Below are 19703 nucleotides of genomic sequence, written 5' to 3'. Positions count from 1 at the left end.
TTAAAAAATTAGAAAAAAATAGTAGTTAGAGAAAAACGAATTTTAAAAAAATAATATTTTTATTGTCGTCAGCAAAACACTAACCCCTAAATCCTAATCCCTAAACCCTAAATCATAAACCCTATAAACCCTTGGGCAAACTCTAAACCCTTGGATAAATCATACTCTAAATCAAAAACACTAAATCCTAAAATCCTCAACCCTAAACCCTAAACATTTGAGTGTTTAGTGTTTTTGATTTGAAGTTTATGATTTATCCAAGGGTTTAGGGTTTACCCAAGGGTTTAGGATTTAGGGTTTAGAGATTAAGGATTAGGATTTAGGGTTTAGTATTTTGCTGAGGATGTTAAAAATATATATTTTTAATTACTACTTTTTTTTTAATTTACTTATTTTTACCTTTTTATTTTAAAAATATAATATAACTTATAGCTTGAGAAAATATTTTGTTTCCTTTTTAAAAAAAATTTGAATATGAAATAACACAATCCTATTGGTTGGTGAACCTAGAGGTTCACCTTAGGGGGTGAACCTAAGAATAAGTCATAAAAAAATAATGACAATTTTTTCTGGTTGTATTATATATACAATAAGCATCTCTATTTTTATCTCACAAACTTTATGTAATGAACAACTGTATTTATATCATATTGAAAATTTATATCAATCATTTTATTAATTTGCAAAATTAGTGTCATGTGGTATCCAATCTCAAAACCTTAATGTAAAATAAGAAATAAAAATTGGTCCGTAATTGGATCAAATGAGCTTCCACATTTATTATAAGACTAGGTCCTGTGCAGAGTGAGAGTAGATTTAAAGATATTATCACTGAATTTGTAGATATTATAAAATTAAAAGTCATAGAAAAATATTATATGTTATAAAGTATTGCTTCCACAATCGAACAATACTCACCTTCACTCTCCACATACATTTAAAGGGTTTTAAGTCGGCAACGGAGTTAAAACAATTGTTGTGATTACTAGAATGTAAAGCTAAAAGTGTTTTGAGAAGGAGACAATTGTGAGGAGATGTAGAATAACACCTCTAGTATTTATATATGAAAGGCTCCTAGATATAGGCTATGCGTGATATCATTAATTACGAAATGATATTTCAGTATTCAAAATAAGGCGCGAATATATTACTTGCCATGTTACATAGCAGTGGGATATGTTTGCTAAAGTAAAATAGGAATGCTACATTCGATCTGGTCAGAACAATTAAGAGTAAGAATGAAATATGGACGATTACATATTTGTTTTCACTTTGTCGTGATGATATCGTATCAATCAGCAAAGAAAACATATCCGTCAAAGGCCATATATAGAAAGCTCCTCTTTTCACATCCATCATGTGTTGTCACGTAATTCTCGGTGATTGGCAATAATTTATTTCATCCGTGATCGACAGTTCACATTTGATTCAGGAATTATGGCAAATAACGTATCAACGTATTTAAGTAGCGTGCCTTTGATGCTCAGTATTGACACAAAACTATAATAAAACGATCTCCAATGGTATATTACATTTATAATTATGGAAATGATAAATCATGGTTAACGTGTACGAATATTTGAAATTGTAATCGACCTCTGAAAAAATATATTGGACGTATTAAAAATGGGGACGTATTAAAAAAGTTCTTGAACTTTCTCATATAAAAATTCTTAAATTAGTCATATAAAAATGTGATTTTGCGATTAAGAAATTTATATTGAATTTATATATATGTAGTAAAAAATGTTCCAAAAATAATATATATATATGTTGGCTACCTATATAGAAAATGCTATATGATGCATGATAATGAAATAAACTATGAAGAATCTCTGCTTATCCCGTAATGAAATAGTTGCGTATATTCAAAGCTGCTTACGTTTAAACAATGAAAGCGTATGTAGTTTCCATGTAGGTATGCATTTTGTTAGTCAACGTTTAAGCATTAAATGTTAGGGTGGTAAGGTTATTTATTTTTTTAGTCACGAATCTAATAGTATATCTCGTTTTTGTAATGTAATGAGCAATAGCAAATATCGTAATTAATCTAGTTAACTAAGGGTTCTTGCATATATCATGTGAGAGAGCTTGTGGAGCTGCCACATACGAAATGGCATTGTTGAAATAAACACATGAAGTAAAGGTTAGTTCTTTATAATGCTCTTCAAATAATAATAAGGGGATTTGCATATATAAGATAAAAAAAAATAGTAACACAATTTGGGAAGATACAAATTATTGTAATAGTTGAAAGGATGTTCAGTTAAATAAATTATAAAATGTGTGAAATACCTTACTCACGGAAACCCTAAACATCATAATAATTTAAGAATTACATTAAATTCATATATGGTTTCGATTCCTCATTATTTTATGTAAATCCTAAACCCTAAACATTATAACTACACATGTTCTGGTTTTTTACTTCGTTGAAAAAAGACAGACAAACATATATAATTTATTTATTGATGATGCAATATCTTTTGTTTTGTAAGTTACAGTAAACTAATATTAGGTGTTTATTATTCTGTAAAAAATTTATTCTAAAGACTATAATGTAAAACAACACTAAATAAACTCTTCATACAAATGTAACGAAAACAGAATCTCAAACATACCAAACTTGTCTTTAACTTTAGTTTTGTTTGCTTAACTTTAGTCTCCAAGTCCAAGGCATAAATTAAGAGATAGACATGACACATCTTACGATAATGCAATGTAAATTATTACATGTTTGTTGTAGCCATGAAGGTGGCTCGGAAGTCCAAACAAGCCACCGTTGTGCATATTCTGCTGATCAGTTAGATGGAGTTCAAAGTTTTCATATGATTTGGGACTAAAACTGATTTTTTCAAACACATGCTAGGTCAAGAACACTGCCAGACACGTTTGAAAGAGTTCATAAGACGATTATTTCCATATAAAGCTGTGTGTGTGGTAACAGCAAGGTTGTGAGGAATAGTTTTGAAACATTTTTTTATTTATTAAGACGACTCGTGTGATCTATATCACCATGTCACAAGATGCACAATCCAGAACAATGGCTAACATCAGAGATCACATAACCTAAACCTAAACTCAAAGATAAGTTTGTTTAAGATATGAAAAAAAAACAAAAGCAAGAGAATGTCTTTGGTAACCAAAGCAAGTTTAGCGCTCAACCCGGAGAGCCACAACCGGAAATGTGTTGAGGATCACCCCACTATTCTCTCTTGAGGTTCTCCAAACAGTCTTGATGTTCCCATTCACACCATACCCATCAGGAAGCTCTTCCGCACTTCCTTTGTATGGTCCATATTTATAGAATAATGTTACATCTTGTGGCCAATTGGTGAACACAATTGAGTTCCCACTCACACCACACCCATCAGGAAGCTCTTTAGCCGAGAATGAGACATTTCCCAAGCGTGCAATAACCAAGACACGGTCTCCCAAATCACTGACCTTGACCCATTTACCAGCCTTCTCATCTAGCCTACTAACGTTACATGTGAACCGGTTAAAATCGAAGTCCCCAGACGGTACCATTACCTCAACCAGGAAAAGCTCATCGTCGCCAGATGGAACCAGAAAGTTTAAACCACTTTGTGGTAAGGGCATCAGGTCAGTCACCTCCAGCGAATGAGGGTCGATACCAACAACGGTTCTTCTGCTAAGAAAAGATACGTAAAATCGACCTCTGAAAGTGACCACATTCGAGCATAAAGTCTCTGAAAGTTTCTCAAACCGTTTCCACTTCATTTCCACACTTGTTAACACCATTAGCTTTCCATAATAGTAGTTGAGAAGCACAACGAATTCTCCTCCACGTCCTTCCTTGTAGAGCGGAAGAAACGCAACACCTCTGTAATCTTTAAGTTCCCAACCGAACATTTTGTACTGATGGCCTAGAGGAAAGATCTGGCAATCATTCATCTTCATCAAGGTTGGGTCAGATCCTTGAATCTTCACTTTCACTGAGCACTGAATAGGACATGGAAGCTCCTCTGACTCATCTCGTCCTATCCCTCCAAAGAAATACTCGGAAGGCGACTCAGCAGTAAGAGCTCGGACTCTGAAGAGGAAATAAGGGATCTTCCCGAGGACGTACGTGCCTTCTTCGTTTGTCTCGAGGGAGAGCTTATCGAAAGTGGGAAGAGAGTAACTGGAGCGTAAAAGGCAAGAAGGAAAGGGAAACGAGGATCGCCACGAGGTGCAAACAGAGCGAGCATGAACAATATCGAAACAGTTCACATTGTCGGTGATAATCTCAAGTAGCTCTTTAGGGAGCTGAGACCAGTCTGGCAATAACGCTGATGATCTCTTCTTTTTAGCGGCAGGTTCTTCCATGTTTGGTAATGGAAACATACTGTTATTTTCGAAACTTGAACCCTAAACCCTAGAAAAGTAAAGAAGCCTAAAACCAGATAAAAGAGAAAGATATGTGTAAACACTTTTTAAACTGTGATGCTCTTCATGCGGTAACGACTTCTCTGAGTTCTTTTCCGTAACGGTCCGATTTTGAAAACCAACGAAAAATAAAGAAGAGATTGGTTGACCGAGATAATTGTTTCTTAGTTTGTGAACGATTCAAGTGGGAGAAAATCTCAATTTCTATTTTCTACAGATTTTAGGGATTACTACAACGGTGGAGATTGGTTAACTTCTCACAAACGTAATTTCCTGTTATTGAAGGAAACTTTCAGAAACTTTTTAGCAAAAAAAAAAAGAAAAAAAACTTTCAGAAACTGATTAACTAGGAAATTTCCTAAAAATGGAAAACCTTATTGTTGTTCATCTATATATATATATATAGTTGGCGTTTTTCCTTCTTCTAACAAGTGACATGAGGGTTTTTCAACACGTGTTATCCATATTTTTTTTTTACATTTTAGGTCTTTCTTCTTTAGATTATTGCAATTTCGCTAAGTATTTTCTAATGATGTACTATCTAATTTTTTTCGCACTAATTGTTATCGTATGAAGTTTGGTAATCTATTTTATTGTTCACTAAAATTCAAGATGAATAAAAAAATAGAAATTTATTTTACATATTTAATTTATCCACAACTAAAAATAACATAAACTTTTGTTATTTTATTACTTTTTACCATTTTCTATTATTTAATTTACAAATTATATATTTATTTAACTATTAAAAATATAAAATGACCAAACTAATAAAAAGAAATTAGAATGCAATATATAATCTAAACATAAAACTTCCATGGTCATTAAAAAAGAGAGCAAAATACCATATTAAAACTAACTCAATGAATGTTTGAAGCTGAAAAAAAGTCAACAAAAAAGATAGCCTATCTCATCTTACCATAGAATGTCTTGGCTAAAATAAGCATATGTCACAAAAAGATAAAAAGATAAAATATGAGACAAATCAATCTCCAGAACACAAAGGATCATGATCAAGCACCAGCGCAAAAAGCCAAAAAAGCGGATCAGAGAAAGAATAATTATCTGAAGAGCAAAGTCACCACGAAACAAAAAGACGCATGTCTAAAGCACCGGAAGCACAACCACCAGCTAAAAGATAAGGAGCACTTCACAAACTAAACAAGCACATACAAAGCGTCCATGCCAGCGAAGAACCACAAAACTCTGAATAGAAGAAACCAAAGCTTCAAAAGACTAACTCATCACACCTACACCAAGAGATACATGAGAAGAAGATAAATAATCTGAGCGGGAGAGAATGGAAGCCAACCACTGAGAAACTAAAGCTTAAGCTTGAGAACATAAATAACCTTCTAAGTGCACAAAGCATATATAGAGAAAAACACTATCTAAACCTGGAGTAGCAAATATGGCAAAAGGGAGAGCCACCAAAGACGTGATCAGCGATGAAAGGTGCAACGAGATGAGAGAAAAAAGATAAAAATAGACAAAATGAAATCAACAAACCGTGGAGCCATCATCGAGCTACGAAAAAAAGCATAGAAGTAAGATCACCAAAAACCAGATTTTAAAAACCAAGACGAGCAGAGACTATCGACGGCAAACCAACGACGAGGAAAACAACATCAATGACAACTAAACTCTGACTCAACCCAATGAGAATGCAGTTTTATAATTACCTTAGCCAAAATCTAAGGAAAAAGAGGATTAATATTGACCGAAATAACATACAACACCGTAAGAAACAACTGCACAACATGGAACTAATATGTTTGATCTATAATAAATATCAGATAATATTGGCTGACCCACACCCGTCCCGCTCAATATAATCTCGCCCCGAACCCGCACCCGCGATTTAAAAATTTCAAATGGTTCAACCCGCACCCGCCCCGCGGTGGGTCAAACGAGGCGGGGCCCGCGGGGAATGATTCAAATTTCCAGCTCTACACATAGGTGAGTTTTTTTCCATTGATGGTGAGAAGCACTGCACACTAGAAAAGTAAACAAAATACATAGATGGTGACGGCTCAAGATCAAACAATATTCTGCGCGAAGCGCGGACACCCCCTGGTTTACCATAAATTCAAGTTTAATGGCTTTTGAAAATTAAACACCCTTATGTTTCTTATGGTTAATACTATATAAAAAAATTAAAATTAAGAAAGTTTCTGGAAGCTCACTGGTTAATACTTATGGTTAAACCACTGGACTAAGGGTTCATTAATATTTTTACACCAGGAAGAGGGGGGGGGATTTAAAAGCTACGAGAAACATGAGTATTTACATCATATTGAAAATAATTATCAAATATGTTTTTGTGGTTCTGCAAAATTTGTATTCTATGGGAACTGAATCCCAAGTATAAAGTAAACAACACTAAATAACCTCTTCGTCGATAGTTTGCAAACAAAAAATAAAATACAGTAATATTCATTGGTTGTACAATCTATTTTAATATTTGAATGTTAGTAAAATAGTTATATATATGGATTTTGAAATACAAAACAAAGATGAAAGATTGCTCATACAATAATAGGGTAAATGGTCATTTGATATCCAACATATTGTAATATGTTCAATTTATACTCGATTTATATGGCCGTGCTAAACTTTAAAAAAATTCAAATAACATACCTAATGTTTATTTTTTAGTCAAATCATACTTTGGTTATCATACCACATCATATAATTTTGCTGATTTGGATGTTACGCTAACTAATTTTATTGACAAAAATGCCACATGTATATGTGGTATCTTCGTCAGTAAAATTAGATGACGTAGCATCTAGATCATCAAAATTAGACAATGTGTCAGCTGATGTAGCGACTAGGGTTTGATTTGGCCAATAAAATAAATGTTAGATATGTTATTTGAAATTTTTTAAAGTTCGGGTATGTTTTATTACGACTATATATATCGGATATGAATTGAACATATCACGACATGTTGGGTATGAAATGACCGTTTTCCCATCATACTATATTTTTAAAATATCTCATCATTATCTGAAAGTTTTCAATATATGGAACTCAATCCAAAAATAGAGTGTAAATTTTAAATACACACTTAATCGACCATTGTATCAAGTAAGATTCTTCATTTTTATGCAATTATATTATAAGAAGAAAATCAGATGAAACTATCACTATAATGTATGAATGCTAAATAAACACTTAATCAACCATTGAATCTTTCGTTTTCTACCTCGAAGCGGTTCATTTTTCGTCGAAATCTCTTCTAATCTAGTACTGTTATGACCAAAATGGTGCTAGTAACCACACCAGAAAAGAAGAGAATTCTCCGGAAAAAGAATCGCTTCGAGGTAAATTGAAAGGTGTGACCTGGAACCACTAAAGTTTGCCAAAGATTAAGCACAGCTGGTGAAATTTGTAAAAAGAGAAAATTTTGATAGGAGAGAGTAAGATGTGTTGGAGAAGAAGAGAGAAAGAGATAGATATATATAGCACCAAAAAATAAAGACGGTCTTATCAGCACGCTATGTTCAATGTTTCTGTTTGTTAAGTTTTTTTTTCTTTTGACTATCTTTGTATTTTGCCAACTTTTGTATTTGTTTCCTCTATATACACATACCTGATATACCAACAAATTATTTCACATCTTTTCTCTAATATTTTCCTTTTGTAATTTATTATTACATTGTATTATGATAGTACATACAAAAACATATTTTCTATATTCTACAAATTATTTTAACCCATTTTCCTATATTTTATGCTTAATTATTCAGTTGTATTTTAATAAAATAAAACAACAAACTGAAAGTTGGTTCCAACAATCGAAAGTTGAAAACATGATGCATAGCTTTATAGCGGAGTCAGTATCTTTCACTTCTACATAGATAAAAAAAGAGTTATTCTTAAGTTCACCCCCTAGAGGTTCACCAACCAATAGGATTTCATTATTTCAAATTCGATATCTTTTAGAAAAGGAAACAAAATATTGTCAAGATATATTATGTTTTTAAAATAAAAAGGTTAAAAAAATTAGAAAAAAATAGTAGTTAGAGAAAAACGAATTTAAAAAAATAATATTTTTATCGTCGTCAGCAAAACACTAAACCCTAAATCCTAATCACTAAACCCTAAATCATAAACCCTATAAACCCTTGGGAAAACTCTAAACCCTTGAATAAATCATACTCTAAATCAAAAACACTAAATCCTAAAATCCTCAACCCTAAACCCTAAACCCTAAACCTTTGAGTGTTTAGTGTTTTTGATTTGAAGTTTATGATTTATCCAAAGGTTTAGGGTTTACCCAAGGGTTTAGGATTTAGGGTTTAGGGATTAAGGATTAGGATTTAGGGTTTAGTATTTTGCTGAGGATGTTAAAAATATATATTTTTAATTACTACTTTTTTTTTAATTTACTTATTTTTACCTTTTTATTTTAAAAATATAATATAACTTATAGCTTGAGAAAATATTTTGTTTCCTTTTTTAAAAAATTTTGAATATGAAATAACACAATCCTATTGGTTGGTGAACCTAAAGGTTCACCTGAAGGGGTGAACCTAAGAATAAGTTATAAAAAAATAATGACAATTTTTTTCTGGTTGTATTATATATACAATAAGCATCTCTATTTTTATCTCACAAACTTTATGTAATGAACAACTGTATTTATACCATATTGAAAATTTATATCAATCATTTTATTAATTTGCAAAATTAGTGTCATGTGGTATCCAATCTCAAAACCTTAATGTAAAATAAGAAATAAAAGTTGGTCCGTAATTGGATCAAATGAGCTTCCACATTTATTATAAGACTAGGTGATAATCCGCGCCCTATGCAGAGTGAGAGTAGATTTAAAGATATTATCACTTTGAATTTGTAGATATTATAAAATTAAAAGTCATAGAAAAATATTATATGTTATAAAGTATTGCTTCCACAATCGAACAATACTCACCTTCACTCTCCACATACATTTAAAGGGTTTCAAGTCGGCAACGAAGTTAAAACAATTGTTGTGATTACTAGAATGTAAAGCTAAAAGTGTTTTGAGAAGGAGACAATTGTGAGGAGATGTAGAATAACACCTTTAATATTTATATATGAAAGGCTCCTAGATATAGGGTATGCATGATATCATTAATTACAAAATGATATTTCAGTATTCAAAATAAGGCGCGAATATATTACTTGCCATGTTACATAGCAGTGGGATATGTTTGCTAAAGTAAAATAGGAATGCTACATTCGATCTGGTCAGAACAATTAAGAGTAAGAATCAAATATGGACGATTAGATATTTGTTTTCACTTTGTCGTGATGATATCGTATCAATCAGCAAAGAAAACAAATCCGTCAAAGGCCATATATAGAAAGCTCCTCTTTTCACGTCCATCATGTTTTGTCACGTAATTCTCGGTGATTGGCAATAATTTATTTCATCCGTGATCGACAGTTCACATTTGATTCAGGAATTATGGCAAATAACGTATCAACGTATTTAAGTAGCGTGCCTTTGATGCTCAGTATTGACACAAAAATATAATAAAACGATCTCCAATGGTATATTACATTTATAATTATGGAAATGATAAATCATGGTTAACGTGTACGAACATTTGAAATTGTAATCGACTTCTGAAAAAATATATTAGACGTATTAAAAATGTGGACGTATTAAAAAAGTTCTTAAACTTTCTCATATAAAAATTCTTAAATTAGTCATATAAAAATGTGATTTTGCGATTAAGAAATTTATATTGAATTTATATATATGTAGTAAAAAATGTTCCAAAAATAAAATATATATATGTGGGCTACCTATATAGAAAATGCTATATGATGCATGATAATGAAATAAACTACGAAGAATCTCTGCTTATCCCGTAATGAAATAGTTGCGTATATTCAAAGCTGCTTACGTTTAAACAATGAAAGCGTATGTAGTTTCCATGTAGGTATGCATTTTGTTAGTCAACGTTTAAGCATTAAATGTTAGGGTGGTAAGGTTATTTATTTTGTTAGTCACGAATCTAATAGTATATCTCATTTTTGTAATGTAATGAGCAATAGCAAATATCGTAATTAATCTAGTTAACTAAGGGTTCTTGCATATATCATGTGAGAGAGCTTGTGGAGCTGCCACGTACGAAATGACATTGCTGAAATAAACATATGAAGTAAATGTTAGTTCTTTATAATGTTCCTCAAATAATAATAAGGGGATTTGCATATATAAGATAAAAAAAAATAGTAACACAATTTGGGAAGATACAAATTATTGTAATAGTTGAAAGGATGTTCAGTTAAATAAATTATAAATTGTGTGAAATACCTTACTCACGGAAACCCTAAACATCATAATAATTTAAGAATTACATTAAATTCATATATGGTTTCGATTCCTCATTATTTTATGTAAATCCTAAACCCTAAACATTATAACTACACATGTTCTGGTTTTTTACTTCGTTGAAAAAAGACAGACAAACATATATAATTTATTTATTGATGATGCAATATCTTTTGTTTTGTAAGTTACAATAAACTAATATTAGGTGTTTATTATTCTGTAAAAATTTTATTCTAAAGACTATAATGTAAAACAACACTAAATAAACTCTTCATTGATCATCAGATTAAATGGACTTCCACTTTTTGTATATAGTTTGCATGCATTAGTTGAAAATAAAATGGCATAATATTTAGATCTCAATTCATGCAATCTAATCCGATCCACATAGACTAGGCCCAAAATTGACCATCGATCCTTACTCGAACATTCCGAGATTAACGTTCAAAGAGCCATCATCTCGAGAGCACGTATTAGAGACAAAGTCGCTGACATCGGTAGTTGAAAGGGATCCTTATTAGGGAAAAAGTGTCCCACATCGATAGTTGAAAGAGATCTAGTAATATATAAGATAGATGAACCAATCCAATTATCACCAATTAGTTTTAACTTTGAAGCTCATCTAGCTTAACATGGTATTACAGCCCGATCCATGCAATCCAACCCGATCCACATTGACTCAGTCTAAAGTTGGTCCTCGATCCTTGTCCGAACATTCCGAGGTCGATGGTCAAAAAGCCATCATCTCGAGCGGACATATTAGAGACAGAGTCCCCCACATCTATAGTTGGAGTAGATCCATAGTCATACATAAGATAGATTGACCAATCCACTTATGCCGTAAAAGAAAAGGAACAAGTGCAATTTCAAAAAAATGAAAGTTGCACTTATTTATGAAAGATGTCTATATTCATGGATACCTTACACTAGGGGTTTGAAAACTTGAAGATAGCTATAAAATAGCTAGTCTGTGTTCAGTTGTGGTTCGCCCTAGTTTGAAAAAGCTCCCAGGCACGAGTCTTTAGGCGTCGTCCGCCGTTCCTCTTCCCGGCGCCATCGGCAACTGAGCTCGCCGGCGTCGCCGCTGGTCTCTCTCCCACTCTTCATCTACTTCGTCGTCTGTTTGGTTTCATGTCGTCATTTTATTTCATCGTCTTAGTCAATTTTGGCCTCCTCGCCACCACTGCTACTCCCACTCCTCCCATCTCCGCCATCTCTCTAGCTCCTCTGTTCCTCGGCGCCGCACCTCTCTGTCCAAGCGGAACCAACAGATCCACTCATCCCGAGCGTAGACTCGCCAGATCTGTTCGGTTCCGCATCTCCAAAGCGCCTTCATCATTCCACGCCGCTTCAGATCCCTTAATCTACGTCCTTTCTCCGTTCTGCTGCTCCCCAGCCTCGTCCGACTCCGCCGCTTTTCATTGCTGTTCCGACTCAGACTCCTCCACCACAGCGGTGAACCTTCGCCGGTCTGGGCGAGGAGGCGGCTCTCTGTCGTGTAAAATCGATTCTTCTACAGTTCGGAGTCGAGATCCGCCCACCACCTCCGGCTACAACCATCACCTCTCACCAAACTTCGTCAACAACCTTGCTGGTCTTGATAATGTCGGGAATGTACCCATCGAGGCAACACCGACTCACCAAGGCCTCTATGGAGACAAGATTTACCGAGTAGATCTTTTGCCATCTCCGACAACTGCAAGGTCATGTGTTGATGTTAGGCTCGTACCACCTCCTGTCACCCACCGCAGATCCTCCATTAGCTCCGTCTTTCAACGCAGTACAGATTTGCGGTTTAGCTTAGGTTTCAATGAGAGTTATGGGTATCGATACGGTAATATCAGTGTCCTCTTTCTCAGCCTGACCTCAGCCCCACCCCACCGTTGAAGATCAGCAAGAGCATCTTATCGCCTCCTACCCTTGTAGAGACCTCGACCCCTATGTCCACACTGCCTCATCTCATAACAGATCCAAACGCTCGACCACACAATCCACACAGGAAAGATGTTGATGCCTTGTTGCAAAGTTTTGATTTGATTAAATATTTTTGGTTCTCGTACGGTAATGCCAAAGTCCAAAGGCTTGGATCGGTTAAAACCTCTGCTCTATCATCACTTCTCATCATATTCAGCGTTTCTGTGAAGGTGAACTCGACCTCAAAGTCGAAGTTGTCAATCGGTTCTACCATCGATGCACATGAGCCAAAGGTCCAATTCATACACTTATTTCTGCTTGTCATTGTTTGTTTGGGGAAGTCGATGTTCGCTGTCACTTCCAACGAGCCAATAACTGTCACGATGAGCCTCATCTCTTTGGTTACGACATCCTTTGCTCTTCCGGATGAGGTTTCTAGAACCGGAGTTTATGGTTCAACTCTCTCTGACCAAGCTACTCTAATGAAGTCTCTGACCCCAGCTGCTCAAGCTCCAACAATGTCATCCATGTTTTTCGTTTCAGTGTCAAGGTCACCAATGGAATTGGAGAAGAAAAGAGTTTCAACTGCTTCACCATCTTGCTTACCGATCTTTTTGCTACACGGATGTATTGAGATTCACCTAGTCTCCCGAGGCAACAAAGACGGTTGTAGAGCTGTTCTCTTTCGTTTGACGGGTGTGCTAGACTCAGTCGGTTTGCCACCCCTTTCACTAGGGTATTTCAACGTCTTTTTAGACTATTTAAAGCTCTCTCGAGCTGTGGTTTCAAGGATTCAAGTGAAGATCATCCGCGGATTTCTCTACTTTGAGCTAGTCTCTCTTTGTAACACTTCTATCCTATGTTTTATTGCTTTTATGTTATTAATGTTCATCTTACCGTCGAGCATGCCTCCGGTTGAAAACGTTGTAGCGCTTTAAGTTTAATTAATAAAATTTGTGACAAGCTGAGGATAGTCACACGTTTCTCTCTTGAATATCTCCAACAGTTGAGGTCGTCTTCATATTTGTAGGAGTATGTTACGTTGCCTGGCCCATAAGTAAACAAAATTGAGTTCACGCACACACCACAACCATCAGGGAGCTCTATAGCTGAGCAAGAGACAGTTCCCAAGTCTCCAATAATAAACACACGGTCTCCTATATCTTTGACCACGACCCATTGACCAGCCTCCACATCTAGCCTACACACTCTTAGCGTTAACCGATCGAAGTCTAATGCATTGCCATTAAGAGGGATGATTTGCTCAACCAGGAAAAGTTCATCATCACCAGATGGAACCAGAGACGTGGATGACGCACTGTTGAGAAGCTCCAAGCGTACCAGGGGAGTCAGTTCCAGGAAATGAGGATCGAAACCGAAAACGTCTCCGTTAACAAAGAGTGCATAAAACCTGCCTCTAAAAGTGACTAAATCATCGCACGTAGCTGTTGAGAGTGTCTGAAACCGCCTCCACCTCATTTCATTACTTCTTAACACCATCAAAACACTAGTGCAGTTGAGGAGAACAACAAAATGTCCTCCTCCCTCCTTGTTAAGCGGAAGAGCAGCCACGCCTCTGTACTCTTTAGCATCGCAACCAATCATTCGGTACTGATGGCCAAGAGGGAAGATCTGGCAGTCGAGCATGTTCATCAACCTTGGATCAGAAGATGGAAGCTCTTCTGACTCATCTCTTCCTATCCCTCCCAAGAAATACTCTGAAGCAGCAGACTCGGCAGCAATAGCTCGTTGGGGTCTAAAGAGGAAGAGAGGGATCTTCTCGAGGCTCCACGAGCCTTTGTTATCGAGTGTGGGAAGAGAGTAACTTGGGCGTGATAGGTAAGAAGGAAAGGGTAAGATGGATCGCCACAAGGTGCAAACAGAGCGAGCATGAACAACATCGAAACTGTCCTCCAGATTCTTGGAGATAACGTGGAGTAGCTCTTCAGGGAGAAGAGACCAGTCCGGTACTACGGACACTGTGTTCTCTGATGGAGACAGAGACAGCTTTGAAACCTGAAAGAGATTTAATTAACAACAACAACAAGAATATATCAAATTTAGTAGAGAAGAGTTGTTATTACACTATCTGATAGAAGAGACGAGTCTGACATCACTGATGATGTCTCCTTCTCCGTTGTAGGCTCTGCCATTTCAGCTGATTGCTTCGATTTCTCATAATTTCTACTACATATATATATTAATCGTATAACAGTCTGGAAAACGGAAAGTCAATAAAATCTCGTCTTTGAATGTATGTCCGTTTAAAAATTAAAATCTCTTCAGCCAAAATTCGTTCAAAAGTCAAAACCTGTATAAATAAAACATGCTAACGTATGTTCCCGTTCAAACTCTATTAAAAGCACATTAATTTTTTTTCTTAAATAATTATTTTTTTTCTTTTTTTTTTGCTAAATTTTTTATTTTATCTTATTTATGAATTCTGATTAATAGATTATGCAAACTAGAATTTAAAATTAAATTAGATCTTTCTTTTTTTTTTGGTCAACAAATTATTTATTTCTTATAAAATAAAATTGAAATTGGTTTGGTTACAATAATATAAAATTGAATATGGTTTGGTATAGTTTTGAACTTGTGCTTATGCAACTAACGTTGGTTTCCGTTAGTTTTTCATTGTAATTTACCAGAACCGTTTTATTTATATTTTAAATGAAGATGTAAGAAATATTCTGTTTTATTTATATTTAAAATGAAGATGTAAGAAATATTATAAAAAACACTCTTTCCGTTTCAGAAAAAAGTTGCGTTTTAGAAAAATAATTTTTTAAAATTTAATTTTTTACATTTTTAATGATAAATTACAAACTCCAAAAAAATAATTGTGTTTATTGAAATTCTATTAATTAAAAGTTATGAAAAATAATTTATTATAAAAAATGATGCATTAATAATTTTTTTTTCGGAACCTAAACCCTTTAGGTAGAGAAGTTTAGATGTTTTTTTTTTTTTTGAACTTAGAAGAAGTTTAGATGTGAAAACACTATTAAAAGTGTGATGCTCTTCATGCGGTAACGACTTCTTATCTGAGTTCTCTTCAGCAACGATCAAATTTTGAAAACGAATGAAGATTGTGAACGATTCAAGTGGGGGAAAAATATATATTTTTTCTATAGATTTTAGGGATTATTATATTACAAATGTTGAGATTGGTTAACTTTTCACAAACGTTATTTCTTGTTTCTTTTTAGAAAAAGAAAAGGAAAAATTGCCAAAAATGACTCAAAACTTGATTTTGAATATAAAAATATATCACAAATTCAATCAAATGCAAAAGTATCTCAAAAAGCTAGTGCAATTACAACAACCTTCTTATGACTAAACAAAAAAACATGTATGGAGTTTTATCAGTATAACTCTCCGCGTGAGAAGACTTACGAAGAAATCTTCTGAGATAAGATTTTTTTGTAAGTCTTCTCGTTCAGTAGATCTTTAAAATAATTTAAATTTTTTATAAAAAAATATTTTGATGGGAAAAAAAATTAAAATCATGTAATAATAAACATTTCTAGATGATGTAAATTTATTTTTACTAAAGTTGAATTATTTTCAACATAGATGAGTGAAAGTAGATTAACTCATGATAGTCATTGGTTTAGGGTTTGATAACATATGATATAATATTGTTGGTATATTTAGGGTTAGATTTTGAAATCTTATATTTTGTTAACTTTAAAAAAAAATTTTTGACCTATATGTATTTAGAGACTATTTAATAATTTGATTTAAACACCTTCTAAATATCTTAAAAGTTTAAGGAAACTTTTTTTGTTTAGTTATTTGATTAAAGGGTCTGGAAGACTCACAGAAGACTTTCCAAGAAGTCTTTTCACATATTCCACCTAAATTTTAGTAGAATTTAGGGTTTCTGTCTAAATTTTTAGAAGAATTTAGGTTTCCCGCCTAAATCGAAGTCTTCTAGAAGTCTTCTAAAGGAAGTATTTTCATGTATTAGATCTTAAAAGTAATTAATAAATTTTATAAAATATATTTTGAAAGACAAAAGAACAAAATCATGTATTAATGAACATTTATAAATGATGGAAATTTAGTTTTACTAAAATTAAATTATTTTTAACATAGATGAATGGATGTAGATTGAGTCAAGTTAGTCTTCGGTTTAGGGTTTGATAACATATGTTATAGTATTGTTTTTATTTTTAGGATTAGATTTTGAAATATTATCTTTTTTTTTAGTTTGACATTTATGTGTTTAGTGACTATCTAATTACTTGATTTAAATATTTTCTAAGTTTTTTTTAAGTTTAAGAAAGTGGTTTTGCTTAGTTATTTGATTATAGGGTCTGGAAGACTCCGATAAGACTTTGGTTTAGGGTTTAGTAACATATGTTATAGTATTCTTTGTATTTAGAGTTTAATTTTAGAATCTTAACTTTTCATTTTTTTGACATACATTTGTTTAGTTTTGTGTATATTAAACATTTTATAAGTTTGATTTTAAGTTTAATGATTTGTTTTTTGCTATCTAGTTAGTTATTTTATTAAGTTATGGTTTGAAAATTTTCTAGAAGACTTCTGAGGAAGTCTTCTCACAATTTCCCGCCTAATTTTTGTAGAATTTAGGTTTCATGCCTAAAGCGAAGTCTTCCATAAATCTTCCAGAAGTCTTCTCATGTATTTGATTTTGGGTCTAGAAGACTTCACAAGAAGTCTTCTTCCTCTTTTGTATCGAAATTTTTTAACATAATTGAAGTTTTTATCTCCATATATAAAGAAAATTTACACATTCTTTTTTTTCCTCTCAAATGTCTACAACAAAAATGTAATGTTTCTCACTCTAAAACTCTACAACCTCTCTCTAATCTCTTTGAACATCAAAACATCAAGCTTTAAATCCATTTATCATTTTCTTTTCTTATGTCTTCTCACTATTTTATCTTCTCTTTGCAGATTTTTCATTACATGGTTCTCATCTTTCACTCATTTAAACGTATATATATAAATTTTGGATATTTATTATTGTGTGTTTTACATATTAGATTCTAAAATATTATAGATTCAACTTAATGTGACTGTTTCGTTTATTATTTAATCATAAAATTATATTTTTGAAGTTTTTCTCTGTTTTGAAGTCATTTGAATGTTTTTGAATTTGCAGGTTTTTCACAACTGAACAGACTTTGAAAGACTTCTCAGAAGACTCTCGGAAGACTTCTCAGAATACTTTAGGCAAGTCTTATAGTGCAAATTATGCTAGAAGACTTCCCACAAAGTCTTCAGAAAGTCTTCCGAAGTCTTCAGAAAGTCTTCTGCCCAAAGTGGTACAAATTTTGGATAAGTATTTTGTGTGTGTTTATATATTAGATTCTAAAAAGTTGTAGATTCAAACTAATTTGATTGTTTAGTTTATTATTTAAGCATAAAAAATTATTTTTGAAGCTTTCTCTGTTTTGAAGCCATTTGAATATTTTTGAATATGCAGATTTTTCAGATCTGAGTCAGACTTTGGAAAACTTCTCAGGAGACTCTTGGAAGACTCTCAGAAGACATCTTGAGAAATCTTTTAAAGCATTTTATGCAATAAGACTTCCCACGAAGTCTTCAGCCATAAGTGATACAAATTTTGAATATGTATTTTGTGTGTTTTATATATTTGATTCTAAAAAATTATAGATTAAACCTAATGTGGTTGTTTTGTTTATTATTTAAGTATAAAGAATTTATTTTTGAGTTTACTCTGTTTTGAAGTCATTTGAATGCTTTTGAATATGCATATTTTTTCATATCTGTGTCAGACTTTGGAAGACTTCTCAAAAGACTCTTAGAAGACTTCTCAAAAGACTCTTAGAAGACTCTTAAAAGACTCTTGGAAGACTTTTTGGGAAGTCTTCTAATGTTTTTTATGCTAGACAACTTCCCGCAAAGTCTTCGGGAAGTCTTCCGAAGTCGTATGGTCAAGGTGGTATAAAAGAATGATGTCAAGTGGAGTCCAAACTTATCTATGTTGAGGAATTATATCTAGCTCCATGTGTAATAGTTTTGTTTATGGTATGTTTTATGATTTGTATGTGTATTCTTTTAGTTGTGAATTCTTTTGTAAACTTGAAGAGATATTAATCAAAAGAATATGGTATATATGTTCATGTTTTTTTTCCCAAAGTACTTGACATTATTGAAGTTATTGATACAACATACCAAGAAATGTTTTAAACCATTCTACCCACTTATAACAAAACACAATAATAACACAAAAACTTAGTCAAATTTACTAAAACTAAGAGAGAAGACTTCACAAGTAAACTTAGTCAAATTACACAAAATATCAAACTTGAATTTTAAATGAAAGTTGAAATTTTAAATCTTATGTAAGTTAAAAATTATACCTTATATCTGAAGATACACATTAAACCACATGATTTGATATTTTTGAAGTTACTTAACACTTTTGAAAGTTAAAAACATACTTTGAAATTACTTAACACTCTTAAAAATCTAACATAGAAGACTTTTCCAGAAGTCATGTGAGAAGACTTCTCCAGAAATCATCTAGAGAAGACTTCTCCAGAAGTCATCTAGAGAAGACTTCTCCAGAAGTCATCTAGAAACATTAGTAAACATAAATATCTGAAATCTCATAATTATCACCCAAAAAGTTATGAATTTCATTCAGGAACCCCAATATTGACTAATACACATGAATTAATAAGAAAATATTAAAAAGTAATTTTAATTGTAGAGAAAATGAAAGTTTATTCAACATTGACGTAGAAGACTTCTACGGAAGTCTTCTCCGAGATAAGAAGTCTTTATTTATGTCATTTTTGCAATTGCAAATTTACGAAGGAAGACTTCTTAAGAAGTCTACTCTATAGAAGACATCTTGAGAAGTCTTCCTTCATAAATATTGGTTTAATTTTGAATTTGAAAAATTCTCGAAAATGCCAGAGAAGACTTCTCGAGTAGCTTTCTCGGATAAATATGTTAGTTTTGCAATTGACTAAAGTTTGTCAGAAACTTGACTTTTTATAGAAGACTTATATAGAATTCTTCTGAAAGTTTTCTCAATGTCGCAAGAAGT

At 33.0% G+C, this 19703-nt stretch overlaps 2 protein-coding genes across 2 annotated transcripts; both read right to left on the bottom strand.

The window, feature by feature from the left end:
• Positions 1-537: 537 nt before the first annotated feature.
• On the bottom strand, positions 538-4669 carry LOC111215248 (F-box/kelch-repeat protein At1g64840-like). The gene has a single exon (XM_022718658.2). The coding sequence runs from the start codon at positions 4348-4350 to the stop codon at positions 3154-3156; it is 1197 nt and encodes a 398-aa protein (XP_022574379.2). The 5' UTR covers positions 4351-4669; the 3' UTR covers positions 538-3153.
• An 8854-nt stretch (positions 4670-13523) lies between these two features.
• On the bottom strand, positions 13524-14671 carry LOC111198523 (F-box/kelch-repeat protein At1g64840-like; the record flags this gene model as incomplete). The annotated part of the gene is made up of 1 exon (XM_022718657.2): positions 13524-14671. A coding segment is annotated over one exon (1140 nt), but the record flags the coding sequence as incomplete, so codon positions are not given.
• Positions 14672-19703: the final 5032 nt, after the last annotated feature.

The sequence above is a fragment of the Brassica napus genome, chromosome A4 (genome assembly GCF_020379485.1).
Source record: "Brassica napus cultivar Da-Ae chromosome A4, Da-Ae, whole genome shotgun sequence".
Taxonomy (NCBI): domain Eukaryota; kingdom Viridiplantae; phylum Streptophyta; class Magnoliopsida; order Brassicales; family Brassicaceae; genus Brassica; species Brassica napus.
This window is presented reverse-complemented; position numbering and strand designations above follow the sequence as displayed.